Source organism: Aspergillus stella-maris, assembly GCF_047715825.1.
Source record: "Aspergillus stella-maris strain CBS 113639 unplaced genomic scaffold BDV14scaffold_2, whole genome shotgun sequence".
Lineage (NCBI taxonomy): Eukaryota > Fungi > Ascomycota > Eurotiomycetes > Eurotiales > Aspergillaceae > Aspergillus > Aspergillus stella-maris.
In genome coordinates this window covers 885,614-911,606 of record NW_027396796.1, presented here as the reverse complement: position 1 = coordinate 911,606, position 25,993 = coordinate 885,614, and the positions used below count along the sequence as shown (strand labels likewise).

The 25,993-nt window shown below is 52.2% G+C and overlaps 9 protein-coding genes across 9 annotated transcripts; 4 read left to right on the top strand and 5 right to left on the bottom strand.

Annotated features, from left to right (window-relative positions):
• Nucleotides 1-276: 276 nt before the first annotated feature.
• BDV14DRAFT_195228 (type I polyketide synthase) lies at nucleotides 277-8,682 on the top strand (the record flags this gene model as incomplete). Its single annotated transcript, XM_073772130.1, has 10 exons — nucleotides 277-1,319; nucleotides 1,374-1,533; nucleotides 1,604-2,188; nucleotides 2,250-2,370; nucleotides 2,429-2,588; nucleotides 2,643-3,654; nucleotides 3,712-5,382; nucleotides 5,448-5,509; nucleotides 5,564-5,652; nucleotides 5,711-8,682. The coding sequence occupies 10 exons, from the start codon at nucleotides 277-279 to the stop codon at nucleotides 8,680-8,682; spliced, it is 7,875 nt and encodes a 2,624-aa protein (XP_073633505.1).
• A 74-nt stretch (nucleotides 8,683-8,756) lies between these two features.
• BDV14DRAFT_163446 (DNA-directed RNA polymerase core subunit RPB5) lies at nucleotides 8,757-10,089 on the bottom strand. Its single transcript, XM_073767043.1, has 3 exons — nucleotides 9,904-10,089; nucleotides 9,766-9,848; nucleotides 8,757-9,682 (listed from the first exon to the last, which is right to left on the bottom strand). The coding sequence occupies exons 1-3, from the start codon at nucleotides 10,000-10,002 to the stop codon at nucleotides 9,157-9,159; spliced, it is 708 nt and encodes a 235-aa protein (XP_073633504.1). The 5' UTR covers nucleotides 10,003-10,089; the 3' UTR covers nucleotides 8,757-9,156.
• A 342-nt stretch (nucleotides 10,090-10,431) lies between these two features.
• bfr1 (putative nuclear segregation protein (Bfr1)) lies at nucleotides 10,432-12,024 on the top strand (the record flags this gene model as incomplete). Its single annotated transcript, XM_073772129.1, has 3 exons — nucleotides 10,432-10,563; nucleotides 10,661-11,836; nucleotides 11,884-12,024. The coding sequence occupies 3 exons, from the start codon at nucleotides 10,432-10,434 to the stop codon at nucleotides 12,022-12,024; spliced, it is 1,449 nt and encodes a 482-aa protein (XP_073633503.1).
• Nucleotides 12,025-12,986: 962 nt separating this feature from the next.
• On the top strand, nucleotides 12,987-13,376 carry BDV14DRAFT_195225 (uncharacterized protein; the record flags this gene model as incomplete). Its single annotated transcript, XM_073772128.1, has 2 exons — nucleotides 12,987-13,004; nucleotides 13,062-13,376. 2 exons carry the CDS (start codon nucleotides 12,987-12,989, stop codon nucleotides 13,374-13,376), a joined length of 333 nt encoding a protein of 110 aa, XP_073633502.1.
• Nucleotides 13,377-13,745: 369 nt separating this feature from the next.
• BDV14DRAFT_45135 (uncharacterized protein) lies at nucleotides 13,746-15,025 on the bottom strand. The gene has a single exon (XM_073776797.1). The coding sequence runs from the start codon at nucleotides 14,791-14,793 to the stop codon at nucleotides 14,116-14,118; it is 678 nt and encodes a 225-aa protein (XP_073633501.1). The 5' UTR covers nucleotides 14,794-15,025; the 3' UTR covers nucleotides 13,746-14,115.
• Nucleotides 15,026-15,246: 221 nt separating this feature from the next.
• BDV14DRAFT_186825 (glycoside hydrolase family 35 protein) lies at nucleotides 15,247-18,642 on the bottom strand (the record flags this gene model as incomplete). Its single annotated transcript, XM_073770872.1, has 9 exons — nucleotides 15,247-16,574; nucleotides 16,618-17,284; nucleotides 17,332-17,466; nucleotides 17,513-17,608; nucleotides 17,654-17,669; nucleotides 17,714-17,980; nucleotides 18,030-18,332; nucleotides 18,382-18,458; nucleotides 18,508-18,642. 9 exons carry the CDS (start codon nucleotides 18,640-18,642, stop codon nucleotides 15,247-15,249), a joined length of 3,024 nt encoding a protein of 1,007 aa, XP_073633500.1.
• A 559-nt stretch (nucleotides 18,643-19,201) lies between these two features.
• BDV14DRAFT_163439 (tRNA (cytosine-C5-)-methyltransferase) lies at nucleotides 19,202-22,349 on the bottom strand. The gene is made up of 4 exons (XM_073767042.1): nucleotides 22,257-22,349; nucleotides 22,011-22,201; nucleotides 19,854-21,956; nucleotides 19,202-19,794 (listed from the first exon to the last, which is right to left on the bottom strand). The coding sequence occupies exons 1-4, from the start codon at nucleotides 22,278-22,280 to the stop codon at nucleotides 19,482-19,484; spliced, it is 2,631 nt and encodes an 876-aa protein (XP_073633499.1). The 5' UTR covers nucleotides 22,281-22,349; the 3' UTR covers nucleotides 19,202-19,481.
• A 752-nt stretch (nucleotides 22,350-23,101) lies between these two features.
• BDV14DRAFT_195221 (uncharacterized protein) lies at nucleotides 23,102-23,673 on the top strand (the record flags this gene model as incomplete). The annotated part of the gene is made up of 2 exons (XM_073772127.1): nucleotides 23,102-23,404; nucleotides 23,455-23,673. 2 exons carry the CDS (start codon nucleotides 23,102-23,104, stop codon nucleotides 23,671-23,673), a joined length of 522 nt encoding a protein of 173 aa, XP_073633498.1.
• On the bottom strand, nucleotides 23,537-25,684 carry BDV14DRAFT_44881 (GNAT family N-acetyltransferase). The gene is made up of 2 exons (XM_073776795.1): nucleotides 24,000-25,684; nucleotides 23,537-23,950 (listed from the first exon to the last, which is right to left on the bottom strand). The coding sequence occupies exons 1-2, from the start codon at nucleotides 25,304-25,306 to the stop codon at nucleotides 23,836-23,838; spliced, it is 1,422 nt and encodes a 473-aa protein (XP_073633497.1). The 5' UTR covers nucleotides 25,307-25,684; the 3' UTR covers nucleotides 23,537-23,835.
• Nucleotides 25,685-25,993: the final 309 nt, after the last annotated feature.

Here is a 25,993-nt window from a genome sequence, read left to right as displayed (position 1 = left end):
CGTTTGCGGCTGAGGGACCTCTGCTGAATGGCCGCGACTCCAGCGCCCTCGGGCCAGACCTTGCATGGCTATGCCAGCTCAGTCTCACCTCATGCATAATGCATGTACCAAGGGTGACGACTTTCTTCAGCCACGGGTTGACACGTTCGATTTGGTGCGCTCCCTCTCTCTACATTGCACTTAATGCGAGGCTTACACTGACCTCAAGTTCACTTCTTACGTTCAATTGACCATAGACAACGGAAACAAAGGCAAGAGTCTACAAACTAATTAACGATGCCGGCACAACAAAACGATGTTCTGCCACCATTGGCAATAGTAGGGCTTTCGCTGAAGTTCCCCCAGGATGCTGTGACTTCGGAGTCCTTCTGGGACATGATCGTGCAGGGAAGGTGTGCCGCGACAGAGTTTCCTTCAGACAGACTGAACATCGATGCCCACTACCATCCTGATTCCAATCGCTTGGATAGTCTGTCTGTGAAACACGCGCATTTCATGAAGGAGGACCTTAGCTTATTCGATGCGCCGTTCTTCTCCATTACAACGACTGAGGCTGAAGCAATGGACCCTCAACAGCGGTTGGTGCTCGAAACCTCCTACCGAGCACTTGAAAATGCGGGTATAACCATGGAAAAACTATCCCGCTCGAAAACCTGCGTTTTCACAGGCTCATTTGGGCACGACTACGAAACCATCCAGAACAAGGACTTGCAGGCCATGTCCAAGTTCTCAGCCACAGGAACCTCAATGAACATGCAGTCCAACCGTGTCAGCTGGTTCTTCAACCTCAATGGACCCAGTGCTACCGTCGACACAGCCTGCTCTAGCAGTTTGATGGCAGTCGATTTAACCTGTCAATCCATTTGGAGCGGTGATTCAACTATGGGAATAGCCATTGGGAGCAACGCTATCTTAACATTGGAGACTGGGCTAATCCTAGATAACCTAGGACTGATGTCCCCCGACGGCCGGTGCTACAGCTTTGACAAGCGAAGCAACGGGTATGCCCGAGGTGAAGGTGTTGGCGCGTTGGTCATTAAGCCCGTGAACGACGCAATTCGAGACGGTGACACAATTCGCGCTGTCATTCGGTCGTCTGCGTCGAATCAGGATGGGAGGACGCCGGGCATTACGCTGCCGAGTATGGAGATGCAAGAAACGCTGATTCGAGATGCCTATCGTAAGGGTGGCCTTGATATGGCGGACACGCGCTATTTCGAGGCCCACGGGACCGGAACGGCGGTGGGCGATCCCATTGAGAGTAAAGCTATTGGGTCAATTTTCCGGCCTTTTCGGTCAAACGAGGATCCCCTATATATGTTTGTGTATCCCATTTGTTATCCTTTTGCGCTTGAGGCTGACTCCTATAATAGAGGGTCAGTGAAATCAACAATCGGCCACCTGGAAGGAGCGGCCGGAGTAGCCGGATTGATCAAGGCAGTCCTGGCCCTGGAGAAGGGCATTATTCCTCCGCAGAGCACAAACTTCCAAAGTCTCAATCCTCGAATTGATGACGAGTTTCTTCATATCAAGGTTTGCTTTCCCATTAGCTCATGGCGGGTCTGAATGTCAGTGAGTGGGCTGTCGCTAACCCTAAGTGTAGATCCCGAGCGAGCCCACCCCATGGCCAACAAATGGTCTCCGACGAGCATCAGTCAGCTCCTTTGGCTTTGGAGGTTCAAACTCGCATATTGTACTCGATGATGCATATAATTTTCTGCGTCTTCGTGGTCTGCAGGGGAACCATAACAGTGCTGGAGGTCCAGAGAAATCTCTGTGTCTGGATCACACAATTTCGAACACGAATGGAGAAACAAATGGAGCAACTAACGGAGTAATGAAAGGTGCAACAAATAGAGTGGCTAACGGAGCATCGAATGGAACTTCAGTGGGAGAGCAGAGCTTGGACTCCCCCAAGCTTCTCGTGTGGTCATCTGCTGATGAAAAAGGAATCACTCGAATTCAGGACTCCTGGAAGTCTTTTCTGTCAGACTCGACTTTAATACCAGATGACAAAGCGCAGTATTTGCACGACTTGTCGTACACGCTTGGATTGCGAAGGACTCATTTCTCTTGGAGGTCATTTGTTGTAGCTCGATCCTCTGATAAATGGGCCGCACTGCCAGATAACTTCGCTTCTGCGGCTCGGTCAATCACGTCTCCTATCCTGGCTTTGATATTTTCCGGGGTAAGTTGCTCAGGGGTTTACCAGGTTTAGTGGAATTAGAATAGTCTCTAACAATGCACAGCAAGGAGCTCAGTGGCACGCCATGGGCCGCGAGCTCCTTTCAGCCTACCCTACGTTCTACGAAAGTATATGCTCAGCAGGCATTTACCTCAAATCGATAGGCTGCACCTGGAGTGCTTTGTGTACGTAAAGCGCCCTTCGCTTATTATGCAAGTCATTTGAAAACTGACACACCCCAAGTTGAGCTCCAGAAAACCGAATCCGAGTCCAATATCAATAAGCCAGAATATAGCCAGACCCTGACAACTGCTGTTCAGGTGGCTCTGGTGGACCTGCTTCGTAGCTGGAACCTAGTGCCCCAGGCAGTAGTTGGGCATTCGTCTGGTGAAATTGCGGCAGCGTATGTTCTTTGGGCTGTTTTGACGATACTGAGCAAAAACTAATGCTCTCATAGATACTCTGCCCAAGCAATCTCCCGACAGTCAGCCTGGAAGATAGCCTTCCTTCGTGGAAAGTTATCCGGGTGGCTTGCGGTCAATAGTCGACGAAAAGGAACAATGCTTGCCGTTGCTCTCACGCCAGAAGACGCATGTCTACATCTCGAGGAGATCAATGGTCAATATCCCGGCGCGCAGATTGGCATCGCCTGCGTCAATAGTCCAAAGAGTCTTACCATTTCTGGGGACGAACAATTGATAGACATTCTCAAGGCTCAACTCGATGAAGCCGAGATCTTCGCCCGCAAACTAAAGGTAGGCGTTGCGTACCATTCACACCAAATGCAAGAGATTGCCGAGGAGTACCGCGCGGTAATAGGTGTGTTGGAGGTGCCCAGCAGCTGTGACCGCAAATTTTGTCCAGAAATGGTCTCCTCTGTCACAGGTACCTGGGTTGATCCTAGTGACTTACTCAGTGCGGATTACTGGGTGCGGAACATGGTTTCTCCAGTACTGTTTCTCGATGCACTTTCGGCTCTTTGCGCAAGCTCTGGAGAGGCAGAGCCGGCTAGAAAGTTGGACAGGAGCCATCGTCGACATATGCCGATCCACCACCTACTGGAGGTGGGACCACACTCGGTTTTGCAAGCACCCTGCAAAGATATACTCAAGTCTATGAAAAAGGAAAAGACGACTACATACCTCTCGATGCTTGTGCGCAATGCCCACGCTGTTGAGACTGCACTCATGGCAGCTGGCCACCTTCATTGCGCTGGGTATCCCGTCGATTTATCAAGCGTGAATATCAGCAACAGTTGGGGAGCCAAAAGCTTGCCAAATCTGCCTGAGTATCCGTTCGACCACTCGAAGTCGTATTGGCACGAGAGCCAGCTGAGCAGAGGCCATCGTCTACGACGGTTCGGACGCAATGATCTCCTCGGTATTCCGGACTCAAACTTGAACCCACTCGAAGCAAGGTGGAGGCACTTTATTCGTATTCATGAGATGTCGTGGGTGGAAGACCATAAGGTTTGTTCTATCATTGTGATATAATGGATCGAATTGCGGACTGATTCATTCCCACAGGTCAACGAGACAGTACTATATCCAGGTATGGGAATGATAGTCATGGCCATTGAAGCTTCAAAGCAAATAGCCGAGCCCGGCAAGAAGATCGATGGCTTTGTTGTCAAGGACGCGATCTTCAAAGCTGCCATACGTGTTCCTTCCAATACAGACGGTATTGAAACGGGCTTCTACATGCGTCCCCTGCAGAGCGCAGATGCCAAGAGCACTGGCACATTCGCATTTAGGCTTTGCACTTTTGAAAACCAGATTTGGACTGAGAACTGCACGGGAACTATCCAGGTCGTGTACGCACTAGAGGAGGGCAAAGAGCAAGATAAGAGAGATGCCGAGGTTTCTCGGGAGCTGCTCGGCGGGGAAGTCAAACGCTATCATACTGTTCAACAAGCAGCCGTCACACCTATGGAAGATGAAGCTATCTATCCATTTACTGAAAAATGTGGACTATGCTACGGCGAAGCATTTCAGCTCGTTACCTCACTGGCATGGCACCGCGACGACGAGAACTCCGTAACGAGCAACGTTCGGAATTTCTCCACTGGCAAAGAGACAATCCACCCAACTACACTGGACGCCATTATCCAGACGGGGTTATGGCCATCGACTAAATGGGGAGCCCAAGCCATTCCTACCATGGTGCCTACGCAAGTCGACAAGTTCTGGGTCTCGCATGATCATTTGGCGCAGCTTTCGTCCGATGTGCTCAGAGCTCATGCCATTCGCTCAGAAGACCCCCAGCAAGGCATCTCGGCCTCTATTGTTGCCTTTGATGAACAGCTAAAGCAAGCCGTCGTCAGAGTGACCGGGCTCCGAATGAACGTTGTCAGTTCCGCAGAAGAGGATATTAATCAAACCACAACATCAAACGAGCAGCGATGCCACAGTATTGAGTGGAAGCCTGACTTGAGCCTTTTGAACAATGACGAAATTACGAATCTTTGTATCAGTAGTGTCGCAGACCAAAGAGGGCTAGACACTTTCTTCACAGAGGTGGATTTCCTTCTCACGGCACGAATACTACAGACTCTGCGCAACTTACCCAGCAAGCTGAAGGCAACCCAGCCTCATTTAACAAAGTACATTGACTGGATGTTTGAGCAAAAGCGGCGTTTTGACGATGGCCAAGTGCCCTATGCTTTCGAGCCGTGGAGGAGTCGACTCGATGATGAAGAGTATATCAAACAGGTCGAAGAGCGAGTAATCAATGAGAACAGTCGAGGATACTTGATCGCTTCTGTGGCGCGAGATCTCGAGCTCTTTCTTACGGGCGAGCTGGATCCGCTGGGCTTCCTGTTTCAGGGTGACCAGATGAGGAATTATTACCTTGAGCAGCTCCGCGACTCGACCGGCCTCAAGCGCTTTAGCACATACCTCGACCTACTCTCCCACCACAACCCCCAGCTCCGCATAGTTGAAGTGGGCGCTGGAACAGGCTCAATGACAAACATCATGCTGCGCAGTTTAGGTCGGGATGATAAAAACCCGGATTCCAATGACAGAAGATACGCCCAATGGGACTATACGGACATCTCGCGGTCCTTTTTCGGCGACGCCCAGGATGAGTTCCGAGCGGAGGGCGATCGCATGCGGTTCCGGACTTTGGATATTGGACTGGACCCGGAGGGGCAGGGGTTTGAGATTGGGAGCTATGATGTTGTTGTTGCTTCTTTGGTATGTCGTGCTGATATGGGGTCTTGTGGGTGTTTACTACAAACAAGTACTGATTGTAAATGCAGGTGCTCCATGCCACACCTGATTTGAGGACTACCCTGACAAATGCGCGCAAGTTATTGAAGCCGTGAGTACACCGGACAAGGTTGGAGTGGAATGATTGAATGCTGACTTCTTATAGTGGTGGTAGACTGATTCTGAACGAAATTACCTCGACAAGTGTTATTCGCACAGCGTTCGTCTTCGGACTGTTGGAAGGATGGTGGCTGAGTATGCAGCTGCACCCTGTTTTCTGTGATAATTGGTCCTTCGTTAACAATGCATACAGGTTCTGAACCATACCGCAAATTCGGTCCCTGCGTCGACAGGGAGAAATGGCATGAGCTGCTTCAGGAGACTGGGTTCTCAGGGCTTGATGTGGCGCTCTCTGACTACGAAGACGACCGCTGCCACGAGAACAGTGTGCTTGTTTCTTCTGCCGTCGAATATGTCGCGACTTCAGCACTGCAGCCTGCAGGCGGTATCGAGATCATCTATGATGCCTCCGAGCCGGGACAGGAGATCTTCGCCCAGTCTTTGGCTACTCTATACCACGACAGAGTAAGATCTTCCGCCAACTGTATATCAATTGACCAAAATATCGAGGTCTTCTCCGACAGCAACTCATTGCGCATTTTCATCCTCGAAGTTTTCAAGCCCGTGCTAGTTGATATAGAGCCAGAGTTCTTCGAAAAGTTGCAACGCCTCCTTTGCTCCACGACCGATGCGCTCTGGGTTAACGCCAGCGCTGGAACATCCTTTCCCCATCCTCACATGAGGCTCTCCGAAGGCCTCCTGCGTGTGCTTGCGGCAGAGGACGACCGAAAGAGCTGCTACCTGCTATCACTAGAAGATAAGACAAACCCCGAGCACCAGAAAAACCAGATAACGAAGGTTGCTGAGCATCTCATATCACGAGGTTCCGAGTGTGGCGAGGGCCAGGAGACTGAGTTCTTTGAACACAACCGCCTGCTGAATATCCCTCGACTGGTATCATCTACGCAAGTGAACGACCGGCTCGCAACTCAGATATCACCTAAGCAGCAAAAGATGCAGAAATTCAAGTCCGCCAGTGTACCGCTCAAGCTGGACGCCGTCTCATCTGGCCTAATACCGGGCTTCAAGTTCATCGAAGACTCAGTTGCCAGTGATCCTCTTGGAGACGATGAAATCGAGATCGAGGTCAAAGCCGCTGGCGTCAACTTCCGTGACGTCCTCATTGCCGTGGGTCAACTCAACTCGCCCCATACCGGGTTCGAGTGTTCGGGTGTCGTTGCACGCACTGGCGCCGCCTGTGAGCGGTTTGCCGTCGGCGACCGGGTGGCTGCCCTTGCTGGTGGGTGCTTTGCGACATACATCCGGCTGAAGGAGTTCGCTGGCGTTGTCAAGATCAGTCCAAGCGTCTCCTTTTCAAGCGCTGCAGCTATCCCTGTCAACTTTGCTACAGCTTATATTGCCCTCTATGATGTTGCGCGCATGCGCGCGGGAGAGTCGATCCTTATCCACTCCGCCGCGGGAGGCACAGGTCAAGCAGCCATCCAGTTAGCGCAGAACCTCGGCGTGACGGTCTATGCCACCGTGGGATCAGATGAGAAGAGGCGCTTCCTGAGGGAAGTGTACAACATCCCCGAGTCACATATCTTCTCTAGCCGGTCAACATTATTCGCTGACGCGATTAAATCACGAACAAACGGTCGCGGCGTTGATGCAGTCTTCAATTCATTAGCTGGCGAAAGCCTCAGGGCTTCATGGGAATGCATTGCTCCGTATGGACGGTTCTTAGAGATCGGAATCAAGGATATCCTTGCAAATGACACCCTTCACATGCGTCAGTTCCTGCATAATGTTTCATTCAGCGCGATCAATTTGGCATCTATGATGCATGACCGGCCTGAAATGTGCGCTGCAGCCTTGTCCTCTGTGTTCGAGATGGTAGGAAAAGGCAAACTCCGACCTGCGCAGGAGTTGCACCTCTATGGCATTGGTGAGATGGAAAAGGCGTTCAGATCTATGCAGAGCGGGAAGCATATTGGGAAAGTTGTTATTGAGATGCGCGAGGAGGATGAAGTCCAGACTGTGCTTAACACGCGGCCTAGCACCGTCTTGGATTCGGAAGCCACATACGTTATATCTGGCGGCTTGGGAGGGCTTGGGCGGAACGTTGCCATATGGCTTGCAGACCGCGGAGCTCGAAATCTACTGCTGCTTTCTCGCTCTGGAAGCCAAAACCCTAAAGCTCAGGACCTGGTCAAGGAGCTTGAAGGTCGAAATATCCGCGTCCTGACTCCATCGTGCGACATTGCAGACCCGGGCTCATTAAGAGAAGCCCTCGAAGCTAGCAAGGTCCTGGGCATGCCCCCGGTCAAAGGATGCATCCAAGCAGCAATGGTCCTGCGAGATGCCCTCTTTGAGTCCATGTCCCACGCCTCCTGGTCCGAAGCACTAGCGCCTAAGGTCCAAGGATCCTGGAACTTGCACCGACAGCTTCCCTCGGGGATGCACTTCTTCATCATGCTCTCTTCGATTACGGGTGTTTTTGGGTCCAAGGGACAAGCCAACTATGCTGCGGGAAACACATTCCAGGATGCCCTTGCCGCGCACCGAGTCGCGCTCGGCGAGAAAGCTACCTCGATTGATCTTGGTTTAATCGGTTTCACCGGTGCTGTCGTCGATGATAAGCGACTCCAGGAGCGGCTTCTGTCTGGAGATACCGCTCTTACACCCATTACAGAGGTGGAAGTCCATTCCCTGCTTGATTTATACTGCTCGACCCCCAGCCCCAGCTCAAACACCGAATCTCGACCTCCAAGCCAAATAACCCTTCGTATAACCCCCAATCCCGAAAAAGTCGCCTCGGGCGAAGTATATTGGCTCGAGAAGTCATTATTCAGACACCTCTTAACCCAATCGACCTCGGCATCAACATCCACAGGAACAGAGAGCGGAAGCGCCCCCGTCGCCGCCTTACTCGCGCAGTCCTCAACTCTGGAAGAAGCCAGCGACACCGTGATTCAAGCACTCATGGCTCGTCTCTCCAAGGCCCTCTCTATATCCATGGCCGAGCTTGACGCTAACAAGCCGCTGCACCAGTATGGTGTTGACTCACTTGTTGCTGTTGAGCTGCGCAGCTGGTTTGCGAAGGATCTTAAAGCTGATGTAGCAGTCTTTGATATTTTGGGGAGTGCGACGGTTGAGTCTGTTGGACGACTTGCGGCGGGGAAGAGTGCTTTGGTTAGGGAGAAGTTGGGAGGGAGCAAGTAATAGCATTGCAAGCTGCAGTCTGTCAGTTTATGAGATGTTAGAATATAAAGGAGAGTCTAGAGAGGTCAGCTAGAGGCTTTTCTGCCGAGCATAGATGTTAACTTTGAGAATTTGTACATGCGATCTATAAGAGAGACTATAAGTAATTCGTACAAGTTTTAGGATTTGAGGGTGATCTGATCGATCGAGCAGGACTGAAATCATAATAAGGGATATAACACCGTCCAAAAAATTGCCTTGCCGTTACGCCATGCTGCCCAATGCCTTTTTTTCTCTTTTCTCTTGCCTTGTACCATCTCGTGCTTCGTCGGGATTGTTGATGCTCTCCACTGATCTGGCTCAATCTTCGCGTTTTGGTTGACCGGCTTCGTGGAGTCGTTTGTCGCAGGTCCGCAAGAAGCGAAATGTGTAGAACCCCCGGAACCCCCGGAATCCCCGAGTTCATAAATTGGAAAATATCGCGGATGAGCCCGATCAGATAACCCACCGATAACTGGCATACCGTCCAGCCGTCTCACTCTTCCGGATGATCTTCACAACCTGCCCTCTCCTCAAACCAAGATACCTCGCAACCGGATCCGAAACCTGAATGCGTGGCAACTGACTCTCCTTCAACCGATACCTCTGCAACAGCTTGCTCTTCTCCTCAGGGGAAAGCAACACATGCTTCGGCACAAGCTCGTGCCGCGTGATGTTCACCAGCAGATCCTGCTCCTGGAAGTGCTCGCAGATGCGCCCAGGGATACCAGCAAGCATGCGGACGGCGGACGGCGAGATGGGGGTCTTGGTGATGAAGACGCCCGTGTGGAAATTTCCTTCGTCGACAGTGTGGTTGAATGTACGGACTTGCTTCGCGCCGATGCCGCTGTCGTCAGGGCAGAACTCGATGTAGATGGTGCCACAGTCGGCTTCGGGGGAGGGGTTCGAGGGTGTAGGCAGGGGTGTGTATTTCGCTTTCATGGCTTCGGTGGGGCGGGCTTGGACCTTGAGTTTTTCGCGGCTGCAAATGCACTTTTGTTAGAGGGTTGGGTTTCTTTCTTTGTATAACTTCAACGGTGTGTGTGTTCGGAGGGAAGTGCATACGCAGGGTAGCCTTTGTCGTCGACGTATTTGTTTTTGAAGTCCTCGAGCTCGATGTGGACTTCTTCGTCTGTTACTTCGTAGCCCTGTATATCCGATTTGTTAGATGATGATAGTGCGACGAGGCTGGAGAGGTCGTACGCGGTCTTGCAGCATCTCAAAGACTGTTCGCCATGTGCGCCAGACACGGATGGTCTCGCGGTCGGCCTCGTCGACGGAGTAATTGTATTCCTCGTCCATGGTCGCGGAGTGAAGGCGAGAAGAACCTTAGGGTAGATGGAGGGAGCAGCGTGGAGAAAGTAAGAGCAAAGAGGCTGAAGATGAAGCTGTACGGGCGTGAAAGAGTGAAGGTCGAAAAATCCGGACGGGGCGCTAAGAGCGTCTACGGTAAGCGCCGCCAATGAGAGACGGAGGGAAGAGAATGCGCCAGAAGGGAAAAGCAACCCAGACTAGACGAAAGGCCAGAAAGATTGTTCCGACACTCTCCCTTTCCCTTCTCTCTCTCCTCTCTTCCCCGTTGTGTTCTCTCTTTTCTTAGTATATTTCTTTTCTCTCGCTTTATTCTTCACTGCTCTTGGGAATTTTTCCAGGGCACTTTTCTTCGCTCAATTCGTCCGTTCCCTCGAGTCCGATTCCTGAGTGTTTTTTTGCCCATTTCCCCGCTTAATCATGGCCGCTGCTGTCAAGTCCGAGGTGGCCTCCGAGGCCCCCAAGGTGAGGCCCACGAGGCCTGATGAGGAGACTTTCAAGGCCAGTCTCGCTCAGGCTGAGAAGGAGCACGCCGCTGTTCAGGAGAAGTTGGTATGTACTTCTTTTACTCCATTATGGTGCAATTGACTGTCACACGTGACAATTACTCCAGTCACTCTTTACACTTCAGCTGCTGATTGAAATTCAGAACCAAGTCAAGGCCAAGATCGAAACTGCCAAGCCCAACAACCAGGACTCGCCAACCGCGAAGAAGCAGCAGGAACTCCGCGCCGAACTCTCTCAAATCCGCCAGAAGCAGCAGGGATTCAAGGCCACGAGAACCAGCACCCAGGAGAAGATCAACGCCATTGACTCGACCCTCAAGGCCCGTATCGCCGAGCAGAACAACTCCCGCGGCCGCATGTCCTTTAAGAATGTCGACGAACTTGACCGTGAAATTGCCCGCCTCGAGAAGCAGGTCGACTCTGGTACCCTCCGCCTGGTTGACGAGAAGAAGATGCTTGCCGACATCTCCAGCATGCGCAAGCAGCGCAAGAACTTTGCCAGCCTCGACGACTCCCAGAAGGTGATTGACGACCTCAAGACCCAGATCGCTACGCTCAAGAAGACCCTCGACAACCCCGAGCAGAAGGCTCTGAGCGAGAAGTACACTGAGATTCAGAAGGAACTTGACGCGATCAAGGCTGAGCAGGATGGCGCTTTCAAGAACCTGAACGCTCTGCGCGATGAGCGCACCAAGCTCCACGGCGAGCAGCAGACGAAGTGGGCTGCCATTCGCGAGGTCAAAGACAACTACTACAAGGCTCGCAAGGCCTACAAGGAGTACGAGGACGAGGCCTGGAAGGTCCGCCGCGAGAAGCAAAAGGCTCAGCGCGAGGCCTTTGAGCGTGAGAAGAAGAGAAAGATTGCCGACAAGAAGCTGGAAGAGGCTTCCCGCCTGGCTTACACCGACGAGATCCTCGTTGCGCAAGGTCTTATCCGTCACTTCCAGCCCTCCTACGACTTTGCTGCTCTCGGCCTTAGCGACAAGAAGGAAGATGGCCCCGGCTTCCGTGCGGAGGTTGGCCGTACCGTTGAGGACTCTGGCATCAAGGGCATGAAGGTTCTGAAGAAGGAAGAGGACGACTACTTTGTCGGTACTGGTGGCAAGAAGGGCAAGAAGGGTAAGAAGGGCAGCGCCAACGGCAGCCCTGCTCCTGCTGCTCCTGAGACCAAGTTCAACATGAACGTTGGTATCATTGAGGACTTTGCCAAGGTCAAGACCGACCCGCCCATGAACCAGTCCGACGTTCCCGCCGTGGTTGAGAAGCTTGCGGCCAAGATCACCGAGTGGAAGAAGAACCAGGCCGCCAAGACGGAAGAGGTGAGATCGCCTACACTTTTTGTTACAATTCATACTAACTCTTGTAGAACATCAACAAAGCCAAGGAAGAAATTACCCGCCTCGAAGCGGAAGACAGCGCGGCCACCGAAACCAATGGCAAGGCCGAGAAGGAGACCGCCGAGGTGACCGAAGACCTCCAGAAGGCTTCTCTCGAAGAGAAGGCTTAAACGAACACCGCCAACATCAACTGCGGAGAGAACTTGCACTTGCACTTGCATAAGCGTTGCACTTGACACCTGTCAGTTCAGTTTCAGCGGATACCTCTGATACCTGTGGAACCAAAAGCCTCGCATTTCTACCATTTCCTTACCGCCTATTCTCACGCAACATTCAACATTGACCGATCTCCCCATTCTTACAGCATTTTTGTCACGATGGTGCTCAGCATTGATTCTTGTTATATATTCCTCCTTTATAATTAGCCACCCCTCTTCTCGAAAGCGTGAGCAATCAGGATTTGAGCGTTGTACGTATTGAACTCTTGGAAAGCAAGAAGCGTTGCAGACATTCCTATCACAGTGCAGTTCGTATTTGTTGCCGAGCCGGTATCCGTAGCCCCATGTGACTAAACTAGCGTCAACGCAGGGTGGCGCGGCTGCAGTGGCTGTGCAAATTGAACTGCCCAACAGCCACTCGCCGTCTGTATAACTCGGCAAGACCATGTTTGTAGTCAATCGTGCTCCAATCATATACCCAGCAGATTTATGAATATACTATTTTTTCCTTCAGCAGGGACCTTCTTTCGTAGACGACACAGAGTGAATAATATAGCGCTGCCTAGCATGAACCGTGGCGCCAAGTGCCGGATCCCCAACTTTCTTAGTCTTTCTTAGTCCTGCACTTTTCTACCGTAACCGCCGGCTCCTTCTCTCTTCTTCTTTTCTTCTTGACATCTCCTCCATTTCCCCTCTTTCGAAAATCTTTCGGGCTCTGTCTTCTGTGCAGATAAATCTCTCTTTCGTTTATTCTGTTGTTTAGAACACATCCGCGCTTACGGTTAAACCACCGACCCGGTCCCGTATCTCCGCATACCTAAGTCAACCGCTGCTCCCTTGCGCCTCCCAACGTTTCCCAACGTCCTCCATCAACCTCTTCCTAATCAAAACTTCTTCTCTACACATCCGACAAAATGTCCTACAACAAGCCTGTACGTTCCCTCTCCCTTCTCTCCATCTCACAGTTCGTCGAACTAACTATACATCAGGACGGCCCACCCCCGTCCTACCCAGCCCCAGTGCACGACCCCTACGCGCAGTCCCCTCCTCCAGGCGCCGGCCACGACTACTACGCACAGTCTCCCCCTCCGCAAGGCGGCTACGGATACCCGCCTCAACAGGGCTACCCGCCGCAGGGATACCCGGGTGGTCAGCAGCCGATGTACTACCCCCAGCAAGGGTACCCGCCGCAGCAGGGGTATTATGCTGAGGAGCAGCGCGGGGGGAGTGGAGGTGGTGGTGGCATCTGTGCTGGGTTACTGGCGGGTTTGGCGTGTTGTTGTTGTTTGGATATTCTTTTCTAGGTTCGCCTCGTTCGCCTCGTTCGCCTTAAATCTGGGCGGATTGGATCGAAAGAAAAGAATGCATATCTATGGCTTGGGATTGGAGGCATGGCATACCAAACAATATGGTATGAAGATGCGGTAGACGGGAACAGATGGAACGGTCCGTCTGTCTGTCTTGGCACCGCATAAGACGGCGCTCCGCAACATGCCGGGCCTGGATGATTGATGGTTGAGTCCGCGCTCGCTCCGCTCACTTGGTGTTCGTGGTCATTACGCCCTTCTCTTTGATTTTCTTTGTTTGGCTCGGCGCAGGACTTGGGATTCTACATACGTACTGGGTTGATTGGTTTCATCTGGGTTTCAGTTCCGTTCAGTTCAGTCAAGTCGACACGTCAAGTCATTCTGCTATTGAGTTCTACCTAATTTTGATATCATTGCATTCGTTCTCTTCATGCTTAACCCATACGCAAAGTCGCAGTCCCGGTCAACCCATCATTATCATATCATTAACTATCATATCATAAATGGTATCATATCGCGTCAATCTAGGAACATCAATCATGCAAATGTGAATGCAAATCGCATAAAATCCGATCAAAAACAGGCATATCAAATCATAGAACGTAAGCGCGTGCTCTTTCCCTCTCAAAGCAGAGCAGGACCTTCCCCTTCAGCCCTTCACCCATTCCAATCCAACCCTCCCCTTTCCCCTCATGTCCTCTTTCTCCCCCTTCTCTTCCGTCGAAGGCCTTGACACCTAAGACCTTCCACTAAACTCACTCCCACCCCCATAAGCCATCGGATTAACACCCCTCACCCCACTCCTACTCCTTCCATGACTAACCCCCCGCCTCCGATACTGATCACTCCTAGTCCGCGAACTACTCCTCGAACTCGGCGGCATATCAACCCCGCTCTCCTCCTCAAGAACTTCCACCACACCGCCCCCATCAGATCTAGAGCGAGACGTAAGACTCTCCTCAACAATAATCTGCCCCTCACTCCCATTCCCACCCCTTCCAACTCTTGACCCGCGACCCCACGGACCACGGGGAGGCCGATTGCGGTATCTGACATCCACAATTTCGCTTGGTGTCGTGCTTGTCCCTGCGATCGTAGAAGCGCTGAATCGTCGGCCGGATGTAAGGCCTAGATAGAGGAGGTAGAGGAGTAGGAGGAAACCGGCTACGGCGCCGAGGACGGCGCCGACGATCACGCCTGCGTTTGGGGAGGTTGTGCTGCCGCCGTAGGTTGAGGGGATGGAGATTGTGTTTCCTGAGCCGGTTATTTTGTGGTATTCTGTGTCGCGGGGGGAGAGGGGGAGGGGGAGGGTGGAGGGTTGCGATTTGGTGGTGAGGTTGGAGTTGAGGGTTGAGGAACGACAGGAGAGGAGGTCGAGGGGGTGGAGTGGTCGTGGACGAGGAGTTGGAGGCATTGTTGGAGAATGTTGATGGCTGAGACTTGACTTGAGTCTTGAGTCTGGGGTCGCCGTTGACGTTCCGCGGGTGATCGATCGATAAGGTTATGGTTGGGAATGTAGATCGGTTAGGGTTTGTTTTGCTTGAAGTATGCGATTTGCGAGCGGGACATATTCTTTCGTAGAATTAAATGTCAAGAATACCTTCTTAGAAGACAGGAGGAGATAATGATGACAGGATAAATCGGGGGAGAAGTGGTTTTAAGCAGGTGGTTGATTTATTCGGTGGCTGGGCTAGCTAGAACCTGGCCTTGTTGTCCCGTCGCCCGTGGCCGTCACCCGTCCGATCTGTCGCGATCGACGGACCCTCACTTCTTAGTTCCAGTTGCCCACTCGCCAGCCAGGCACAGCGCATTCTCCATCCACTGCCTGACAATGACAGCGCAGCCATCCATTTACTCCGTAAGCTACCTAATAGACTCCCTTCCTCGCCTTGAACCTCGGCTGCTCCGCCAACTCAACATCCAGCGTTGTCTTTACCGGTGTCCCATGACTAAGTTCGAAACTATCCAACTTCGCACCATTTTTCTCTTGCGCCCACAGTGTTACGGCGATCCAATTCGTCCCGCGGTAGTTGAGGATTCCCTCAGGAACAGGGAATGCGGTCTGCGGTCCGATTGTGTTTACGTATTTACCGTACTGCCACCCGTTTACATAGAGTTGGACTCTGTATGCGGGCGCGGGCGTGGTGCTGTTTGCGATGTTGAAGAAGATCGGCACATCCCAGCCAGACTCAATATCTAGATCAAATGACGCGGTGTAGAAGGCAACTCCTGCGCTCGAGAGTCCGTCGAGCGGGGAGGACGATTTCCACCCTTTGGTGTTGGATGGAGGGTACGGCTGGTGGAAGCCGTGGCGCTCAGCGTAGAGTCCGCCTTCGTTCAATGGGCCGCGCGATTTATCGATATAGTCTTCTCCCCCGAGATTACCGGTTATCTTCCAAATCAAATCCGACGCGTCGTGGCCTGCAAGTCGGTAGTTGAGAATCCCACGAGGGTTCTTCATTTCGTCCTGGCCAATGACCCAGTTCTCGTTTAGGCCCATGTTGTCGACGACTACAGTGAAAACGTAGTCCTGGCCTGACTCCAGCGAAGGTAGGGTGTATGTCCCGTTGTTGTCTGGGTAGGCGTTGTCGCCCGTCCAGGAGCCTAGATATTCATCGTCTAACCAGACAGAGGAGCCGAAAGCCTGGCCGCCCTGGGTCTGGATAAAGAAATCGCTTTCTTCGCCGTTGGCTGTGAAGTGGCCGCGGAATAGGAGATAGCCCGTTTGGAAGCCATAGTCACCCGCATACAACGATGTCGGGGTCTTGAGAGGGTAGATTGTGTTCTTCGTCGGGAGGTCGGCATCCGGCCAGTCGGAGTCATCGTAGTCCGGTTGAGCTTCTGGCAGAGTGTCGAGATATTTCCAGTCGAGATCTTCGAGGCTAGGAAGGGAGATTTCCGGGGGTGAATACTCGACTTCTGTCTTCCAAATTCCATTCTTGTCGACACTGTATTTTGCCTGTTTGCCGTTGATGAAGAGGCTAGTTGCAGATTTCGGTGCTCCGATGACCCCGATTGGAGTTGTGGCGTTAAAGTCAGCAGTAAGGTGCAAGTCGTGGCCTTTGACGAAGGCAGTGCGGACGAGGTACCCTGCTTTGACGATAATAGAAGCAGCAACTGTTTCCTCCGTGCTATACGGGATGCTGCTCTCTGTACCAAGCTGCGGTACCCAGTAGTTGTACGCAGAGTTGCGGTCTACATTGTCAGCTTGGTACTTTTAAGGCTGGAACCAACATACCGAGCAGCAATACCTTCAAGTCACCAATCTGAACAATACGTCGGGTAGGCTCGACATCCCAAGCCACGACCACAGCATCACGGACCCGCTTGGACGAGATACTAGATTTAGAACCCTCAAGGACTTTGACCTCTCCCTTAGCTGAGACAGCAAGTTCGTGGTGCTCATTCGGCCCACCATATACCACAAGCACCTTGCCATCATGAAACTCCTTCCACGTGAAGACTTCAGCAGTGGAATAGAGAATCTTGGTTCCCGCAACATCGTAGTCAACAACATGGACCTTCGAGTCACGTCCATTGAGCGTCAGTGACCCGTCAAGTTGAGGAATCGTCAGGTTTCCGACACTCGTCGGGAGCCGCAGCTTGTAAGGGGTTGATGCCTGGCTGCTATAGTCAGAGTGTCGGAGGACGAAGAATGAACCTGTATCATTCCCAAGCAGCGGGGTTACAGTGAGGTCTGCGGTGTTGGTATACGTCGTGTTCGTCAAGTTACCCGGTGTGGCTTCGAGATATCCCGGAGAGGCTTTGACGAAGTTCGCAATCAGCTTCAGCTCGCTGTACTTCTCACGGGTAATTTCTCGCGTCTCGGCAATGGGCGAGCCGTAGTCGTAGGAGGTGTACCCTCCAGGATGGCCAAGGTTACCCCAGTTGGTTCCGCCGAAGGTCTGATCGTTAGCCAAACTGGGTTTGTCCAGTAATTTTAAGGGCTTACCATGTATAGACCCAGAATGCCCACGCCAAAGCTGATAGTATTCTTATAGAATACCCTCTCGAATTCGTGTCCTACCAGGGCAGCGCAGTTCTCGAAGCCAGGGCCTCCCCATGGGTCAAACGCTCCGGCTTGGTACTACAATTGTCAGTGGTTTATACTTGGTCTGGAGCAGAGAGCGTACCTCGACCAGGGTGTACGGCGTCAAAGGGCTCATCTGAAGATGCTGATCGCGGTAGTTAGTGGGCAGATTGCCTTCCGGCCATACGTCAGGGTTGCTCTATTTTCATTAGCTGTTGATCTCGTTTATTGAAGGTCTCCGTACGCAATCAAATCCGATCCTATAATCATTAGCCCCGTCTCAAAGGTAGGAAAATACACTCACGGGTAGTTATCATGTCCATAGATATCAACCTCGCCCTTACCAGTCCCAGGAGCATTATGACCACCAGGATAAGCGTCATTGCTGATAGTCGGCACCACGACGCCCGCCCTGCGAGCCTGATCGATGACATACTGGAAGTAGTCAGGGTTAGGGAACTCTGCCCCACAGCAACCACCACTGTACTCATTATCGGGCTGGTATAGGATGATCGGCCCGCCGTTGGTGATTTGGTAGTCAGCAATGACTGCGCCAATGTGAGAGACGTAGCTGCGGGAGTAAGTATTCCAATAATTCAATTGGAGATGGTAGAGCTCACTTCTCCGTAGCATCCAAATAAGCCTTATCATCCGTCCGAATCGTCCCATTGATCCGCTGCAGCCAACCTGGGAAACCACCACCCGAAGCCTCCGCGTTGATGTAGGGTCCCGGGCGAGCAATGAGATAGATACCCAGTTCCGCAGCTGCATCAAAGAACGGTTCCCATGCAAAGCTTCCTTCAGCTCTGTACTCGCCGGGCTTCCCCTCGAGGAGGTTCCAGTCGACGTAGAACGAGATGGTGTTGAAGCCCGCGGCTTTGACTTTGTGAAGGATGTCTTTCCAGAGAGAGGGGACCGGGAGTCTGTGATGGTTAGTACCTCAACAGTAGAGAAAAGGGTAAATGGACGTACCGCCACGGATGAATCTCGGCAGCAAAGATCATGATCCTCTCCCCATTGATAAAGAGAGACTTCTCGTCCCAGGTAACCTGCCAGTCTATCAGAACCCCTTCAAGATCAGAAGACAATCAAACCTACATATTCCTGCAACAAAGCCCTCTTCAGCGGGTCCGGATGCTCCATGATCGTAAACCCGCTAACCTTGTGCGTAAGAGGAGAAGCAACTGCCTGGACTGCCAACAAGGCAGTCGTGCAAATCGAAGACAACCTCATGCCGATTGCGGGGGTAGCCCAGGATTCAATTCACCTACGTAGCAAGAAAAAGCAATTCCCGAAAGATGCACAGGTACCAATGGGCGTATTTATCCCTTGCTGTGCCGAAGAGCAGCTCAACCCCGCCTCTCCTTCGGACATGATGAAATTGGTTGCGGAGGGCCGGGATGCAGGCATTGGGCTGGGCCCGGATCATGCAGGGCTAGTAATAGCTTCAGTGAGGGTATTAGACGGGAAAGGACAGGACTTACCCCATCTTCCAAGGTCAATTCGCAATGCGTCATTTGAATGTCCAAGCTTAATAGATGAAATGGAATGATCGCGGGGAAATTTCTCCGCATACCCCATGCCCCTATGCATTTATCCGGTTGGCCACTCAGCAACGCAACATGCAGTCTGTGCCAACTAAGCGGGTAAACGCAGGAGTTGAACGAATGGTGAGATGTGCCTATGCAGGCATCATACGGCTCGCTTGGGACGTGGTCGGTGCTCATCTCCGGTACCTCCAGGGTAGGTTAGGTCAAGGTGAGGAAGGAACGATTTGTCATGGCCTGAGTCGCGCCTGCCTTATACGTCTAATCGATGGTAAACAATTCAGGAAGGCACGACCCGACCCAGCGCGCACCTGCCTAGCTTGTGCATGGCTTTGAATAGGAAGGAGCGATGGAGGTCATTGCAAATCATACTTTCCCTGAATGAACAAGACTTCATTTGTGGCAGGAACGATCAATGCGGTTACAAATCGTTCTTTCCATTTTTCACTGTAGTCCCAAAAAGCAACCAAAAATCGTAAGCTTTTAGTTCGCAATAGTATATGCTAACCCTAACATGGAAATAAATTATACAGTCGTGTTGAATCTATCCTCCTCCTCGTTCGCCTGCGTATATGTCTCCCTCGTCTCCATGTGCTCCTGCTCGTCCTGGCCGATGACGGCATTCTCCTCCTTGATGGCTTCTTCCTCGGCGGCGAGGGCTTCAACGGCTGAGGGGGCTTGAGCAGCAGCGGCTTCGGCTTGGGTGCGCTTGTGCGTTGTGTTTATGACGGGCGTGGTGTCGTTGAAGATGCGGAGGAGGAGGGCGCGGCGGTCTTCCTTGGGAAGCATGAGGTTGATTGAGTGGAGGGAGCGCCAGAGAGGGAGGACCATGCGTTCGCTGTTATTAAGTTAGTGATGTGCTTTACAGATAGAGTGTAAGTAACGTAGATGACATACCTGAATTTATCCTCCTCTGTCGGGTTGATGTAGATGATACTGCAGCCCATAGGGATGTCCCTCACACGCTCACCAATCTCACCAAGGTTCTCCCAGCCACCGTCGTCAACCTTGGGGAACATCTCAACGAGGAGTTTGCGGAAGGTCTCCTTCTGCGTAAGAGTGACAGCCCTAGCAGGGCCAAGCCAGGGCTCAACCATGCGAAGACCGTCGGTCTGGATACGCCAGCGGCAGACATTGAGACGCTGAGCATCCTGCTTCACGAACATCTTAACACCGCAGTGCACGAACTTGATACCGTGGCCCTGGTTGGCGACAAGGATGTCACGCGCAAGAGCGCTGGTGTAGTAGACTGTTCTTGTCATGGTAGCCTCGGCGTTTCGCACCATGAATCGGTCACGAGGGAAGCGGTCGGAGATCTGGAAGAAGTCGAAGATCGGTTGCAGCTCTTCGTGCTTGGGGTCGAGGTATCTATAGGGCTCCTCGATGGGCTGGCCAGGTTTCCGCTTAGGAGGCTTGGCCTGGGCGTCTGTTGCTGAAGCCTGGGGGGTATCGGTGGCAGGGGTGGGGGTGGCATCAGATGTCTCTGGGACGGTTTCCGGGACTGGCGGGGGCTGGTGGACGGGGCGATCGCCGATGACGACCTCTGATCCGTCGTCGAGCTTGGTTTTCTTGACGGGGAGACCGTCTTCCATGCTTTCCGCATCTCTCTTAGCAGAAACCTGGTTTGTAGCAGAGTAGGGCAGTTGGTGGGTAGCCTCGGCGACAGAAGCGTTCTTCGCCGTCTCCAAGTCGCCTTCCTTGTCATGAGGCACCAAGTCATCAAGCGCCTCAATCTTCTCCAAAGGCTCGCCATTTCCGTTCTTCTTGTTGTCAAGCTCCTCGGTCAAAGCAGCAACGGTGCCCTTGGGAATCTGCTTCGATGAGTCCTCCGGCTTGGCGCGGATCTCGGACTGCTTCTCGAGAACTGTGATGAAGAAACCACCAGTATCCTGCATGTGAGGGTAGATGCGCATACATCTCTCGAGCGGCATGTCGCTAGTAGGGGGGAACATGCCCTCCGCAAGGCGGCCAAGGCCAGCAATTCCATTTGCAGCCCTCTGCTCCTCAATTTCCTGCCAGTTGTTCCAGAAACGGCCCTCACGGTCCATGACTTTCCAAGACTTGACTCCATCGGCGCGCTTGAGGCCGGGCAGTTCCTGGCTGCAGTCGATGATCTTGACCTTTTCAAGACCACCGCAGCGCTCGATCGCGCTGGCAACAACGGCCTCGTTCTCGATGGGGTTCATACTGCATGTAGAGTAGACCACGCGACCACCGACCTTGAGCATCTGCAAGGCACGCACAAGGATACGGACCTGCGTAACGTGCAGTCCAACGGCGTTCATAGGAGTCCAATCCTTCCAGACACCGTAGTTCTTTCTCGCCGTACCGTCACCGGTACAGGGCACATCCGCAAGAATACGGTCGAACTTAAGGTACCTATTGGGGGTGGGTCGTCCATCAACGCTCTCTCTGGAAGGCAGTCTGATGGAGGGGTACATCGTCGCATCATGGTTCGTAACAATAAGGTTCGGCGAGCTAAGACGCTTCATCTGGTGAATCAACATGTGCGCACGCTTGTGATCACTGTCGTTGGCAATAAGCAATCCCGTAGTGCGTCCATCATCCGCCAACCCCTCAGGCCCAGCCGACTCAGCACCAACAGTCCCATCAGTCACCTGCTTCGAAACCTGCAACATGGCGTCCTCTTCACCGGCGTGCACCATCTCCATCAACTGCGCCGACTTGCTTCCAGGCGCAGCGCACATGTCGAGAACTGTCATGCCAGGTCGCAGGTCCATGAGGAGCGGCGGAATCATACTGACGACTTCCTGACGACTGATATTTCCGACGTCGGTCTCGGCGACAAGGAACTTCTGGAACGAGGCGAATGGCGCAAAGCGGCGGATGACTTGCTTGGGGGTCGTCATGGACCAGGCGAGGCGGTCGGGGTACCATTCGACCGGGCGGGGAGGCTCGACGTTGTTGCCTTCATACTGGACGGCAGTGATCTCGGGGATGTAAAAGTTCTTCAGGCGCTCCTGGACAGAGAGCGCATGGCTTCGAGCTATCAGCGGGGTTCACCACCATCAAACGCGGAGCAGGAATATTTACCCTTTTGATCCCGTGAAGCGAAAGCTGTTGGGGAGATCCCTTCGCAGCGTCTCCCAGAATACCTCGCGCTCCTCCTCTGGAACGAAGTTCTGCGAGTTATAGTAGGTCTCGAACCGCTCGTTCGTTCTAGGCTGCTCTTGCCAGTTTCCGCGGTTGTTGCGGGCGCCGCCGCCGCCACCACCCTTGCTGAACTGCAGCAGAGCGTCAGTAGACGTTGACAATGATTTGATATAGGTACCGACTAACCTTCTTCTTATCACGCTTACCCATTGCTAATGTCAAGAATGCGATAAGCAGCAATTGTGGTTGCTGCGATAGCTAGTATTCGGGGAATTTTTGAAGAATCCCACCAGGGAAGATTGTTGCTCCGGAGCGCCGCCGCCGATAAAGTGTTTACGTAATTGTACAAAGCTCGATCACGTGAACATTCTATACTGTCGGAGCATACTGCCGCCCGTTACCGCCTGCCCCTAGGGTCGACCTCGCTTAGTCATACATTAGTCAGGTAGAGTTATCTTAGCTAGGCGGCCATACCAGCCACCCAATGGAAGATCATCCATCGCTTCCCACATATACTGTCGGAGCATGGGTTCTTCCCCTGTCCTTGGGTGCCCGGTCTGCACAGTCTTAGTCAGCATCATAAGTATTTAGCCTAGCTCGGAGGTGCATCCGCCCCTCCTAATACCAGACTCCTTCCCATTTCCCACATATACTTCGAGCTCAACCAGGTATGAGTTGGAAAAGTTTAAAAACATGCTCTGTTCTGAAAATTCCTGAAGCAATGACACCTCTATTTACGATAAAAGACTATGGGCTATGAAGAAGCAATCATCAACGAGCCCGGTGGTGGCTTTCTAGGCCCGTTAGCCTCTTCAAAGATAATGCCGCAATACGCATACCGGGGCAGAGAGGAATTCAAAGAGCACTTCCACCAAAGCCTTGACGCCCTTATCAAGGGGACATTCGGATTGGTGACGTGAACTGGCGAGTACATTCTAGTGACAGGCGTCACTGAGCAGATCTTCAATGACAACTTTCTTGAAACCGGAGATTTCGCCACAAGCGACGAGGAAGTGGACAGCCCGTTCTCAATGGCATGTGCCTGGGATTCCGAGCTCGAGCTTCTACTCGTCATGTTACTTAGTTCTGGTCCGCATGCATCTACTAGTGCAGAATTCACTACCATGATGCATTTTGCCGTTGATCCCAACCTCCACAACCGGCGCATTACCCCTATCGGAAGAGAGTCACCTGATGCGTCGTGGGTTCCACGCGACTTGACCAACCGTGATAAATCGCGTTTTCCCAGCGTTGTTATGGAGATTAAATCCACAGACTCCGCGGCAAAGGAGAAGCTACAGTCCGACGTGCGGTTTTGGTTCCAAGCGTCCAGGGTGGGGTGAATGTTATCCTTGCGCTTTGAATTGCTTCACATGAGCATAAGGTCACAATTGATAAGTGGGTACACATTGGCGACGGTCGATACACTATCCAACAGCACATCATCATCACCGAGCCCCGAGAAGGCAAGGCCGCTGTTGATGGAGGCCCGCTTACCATCGACCTCGAGCATATACTGCGCAGACCATCGACAGATCCGGCGGAAGGAAATACCATTGAGATTCCAGTAAATGAATTGGAAGAGTTGGCCAACAATGCCTGAGAGTTGCAAGAGGAAGATTAGGGGAAACTAGAACTCAGCGACCCTAGGATGTACATTACATGTAATTTGTATCGGAATTGCCTCAGGGTCTGTTGTTTTGATAACATATATTACAATTACCTTCGGCTGGGCGCCATAGAGCCTGATTACTCTCGTAGGTGGTCAGAGCACGGGCGCCCAACTGCCACGTTCAATCGACATGATTGTGTTGTGCTCATCTGGAAGCTCGATCTCTTTAAGCTTGAAGAAACCGATAGACTCTAAGGCGGAAACGACTCTGTGAAAGGTCAGTACTATAAGGCAATATAACCGCTGAGAAAGCATACCCAGAATTATCTGCCCTACATTCAAACATCACCCGGTTCGTCCTCTGGTCATACAACCAACAATGATGAGCCAAGGAGCTCATACACCTCTTCAGCTGTTTCGGTCCAAGAAACTCCTCATCCCCGATAAAACATCGTACGCCGCGGTCGAAATCATCCGTACCGTCTAAAGAACGGCCGAGAGCGTCTTCTTGAACCCAGAAGATTTCGAAATATCCGGTTGGCTTGGAGTCCCAGCAGACGAGTACCGGGAACGAGTTTTGGCTAGACATACGGTCTTCAAGGAAGTTTGACTGTTCGACAATCGATTTCCTGCGTGGGAGAGCAGTATCTTCCGGTCTGTTTTGAATCCAGTCATACACCACTTTCAAGTCGTTTGATAGCTCTGAGTCAAGGCAGAGATCAGGCCCCTGTGCGGCGTCGCTTGATCTGCCCGGCAACTGACCGGACTGCGGGGTATATTTATTTGGTAAGATAGGTACGCGAAACATGAGATATTCCGCGTCACTTGGAATCCATCTTACGTAGAAGACTTCGCCCTGCCTGTAAGCTTTTGGACGTATTGGATGGCGAATGTCCCCTGTGTGGATATATTGCAAAGACTGGGGTGGATAGTATGGAGGTAGGAAAGTCCCGCTTGTTTCTGGTCCAGCTCCGAATGGAAATCCGACTCCGAGGGAGTCCATTGAGCCGGAAGGTTGAGGGTATATTTGCCCGGGCTCCCGTAACACTGGGCTAAGGCTGTATAGATAAATCCTGGCGTCGAGTTGCCAGAATGCTTTTTGGGTAATGAACATTTCGGGTTCTCCCCCGAAACCAACTTTTGGGCCAACCGAGGTGTCTTTGGTTGAGAGCATACCTAAGCGTTCGAGCTTGACCATTTGGTCTTTTCGACCCAGTAGGCCGTGACCCTGTATATTCAACAGCCATCTTCTGGGCGTTGTACCCTTGTCTTTGTCCTCGGGCGACTCTGCCGATATAGGCTCAGGCTCCTGATAGTACCAAAAGAAAATCACCCATAAAACCATCGCCACCAGTCTCGTTGGCGCACTGCTTGGCTTCAGGTCCTCGCAGCTTGGCATTGACATTGAGGACAGGTACATGGTGTCATTGTCCAAGGATGGAGTGGTGAATGAACACGAATCGTTGTCGTCCTTACCCGGCTGTCTGGTTGAAAGACAAACAGTCCAATCAGGCGGAAATGAATCATACTTCTCGGGGGACTTTGTTTGGAACTTGAACCCACCAAAGACCGGAGTCACGCTGACTTGGATGCCATTGGGTAAATGGCAGCAGTCGTACTTCATGGTTGTGCTCGAATTGCTTGAAAAAGGACATTTCCCCCTGTATGATACTGTAGTTAGTATCGAAGTATGTCTGTATTGGGACAATTAGCAGTTCGGTCAATTTGACGTCAAGACTCAAGTCCACGGGTAAAGTATCCTGGTTCTTCGGGGCACTCAATTGGTGCTGTCAGCAATTATGAGCTTGCTCAACTCCCTCTCAAGATTGAACATGGAAATTCCCAGCGATAAATGGATCGCAGACCCTGGCTGCAAACATGGGATTCACATGCACGCGCATCTTATCTGGGCAGTCTGGGCATTGGCGAGTCAGTATGTAAATTGATAACATACAACACTGTGGAACAGGAAGGAGAAGACGAGGATCAGGTGCGCTGTAAGGCTGAGGCAGGGCTAAACCCAACTTAGCCTCATGCTGCGCCGCATCCCATTCCCCGGCCCCCAAGTCCCCTTCAGGCCTTCAACACCACCTCTGCTATCCACAATCCAGCGATTGATCAAGACTTTAGGCCCTACGCCAAGTCAAACGATTGGGCCGATTGACTCAGAATGCGATGACCCACGATTTGAATTGCTCGCCATGGGCTTTCGCGAATACGAGCCATGGACTGAGGCTACCAAGCTCACTTTCTCTCCGACCGAAAGTCATGTCAATTACTATCTAAAAGGGGTCGCCAGCTCGCACATCTT

Bases quoted from the DNA above. Each gene is read 5' to 3' on its own strand.
- BDV14DRAFT_163446 (XM_073767043.1), bottom strand. From the start codon at position 10,002: ATGGACGAGGAATACAATTACTCCGTCGACGAGGCCGACCGCGAGACC. The intron at 9,849-9,903 runs GTACGACCTCTC...TCGGATATACAG, and splicing joins TTGAGATGCTGCAAGACCGC to GGCTACGAAGTAACAGACGA. The intron at 9,683-9,765 runs GTATGCACTTCC...GTGCATTTGCAG, and splicing joins GACGACAAAGGCTACCCTGC to CCGCGAAAAACTCAAGGTCC.
- BDV14DRAFT_45135 (XM_073776797.1), bottom strand. From the start codon at position 14,793: ATGCCTCCAACTCCTCGTCCACGACCACTCCACCCCCTCGACCTCCTC.
- BDV14DRAFT_163439 (XM_073767042.1), bottom strand. From the start codon at position 22,280: ATGGGTAAGCGTGATAAGAAGAAG. The intron at 22,202-22,256 runs GTTAGTCGGTAC...GCTCTGCTGCAG, and splicing joins GTAAGCGTGATAAGAAGAAG to TTCAGCAAGGGTGGTGGCGG. The intron at 21,957-22,010 runs GTAAATATTCCT...GATAGCTCGAAG, and splicing joins CGCTTCACGGGATCAAAAGG to CCATGCGCTCTCTGTCCAGG.
- BDV14DRAFT_44881 (XM_073776795.1), bottom strand. From the start codon at position 25,306: ATGAAGTACGACTGCTGCCATTTACCCAATGGCATCCAAGTCAGCGTG. The intron at 23,951-23,999 runs GTATGCTTTCTC...GACCTTTCACAG, and splicing joins TGTAGGGCAGATAATTCTGG to AGTCGTTTCCGCCTTAGAGT.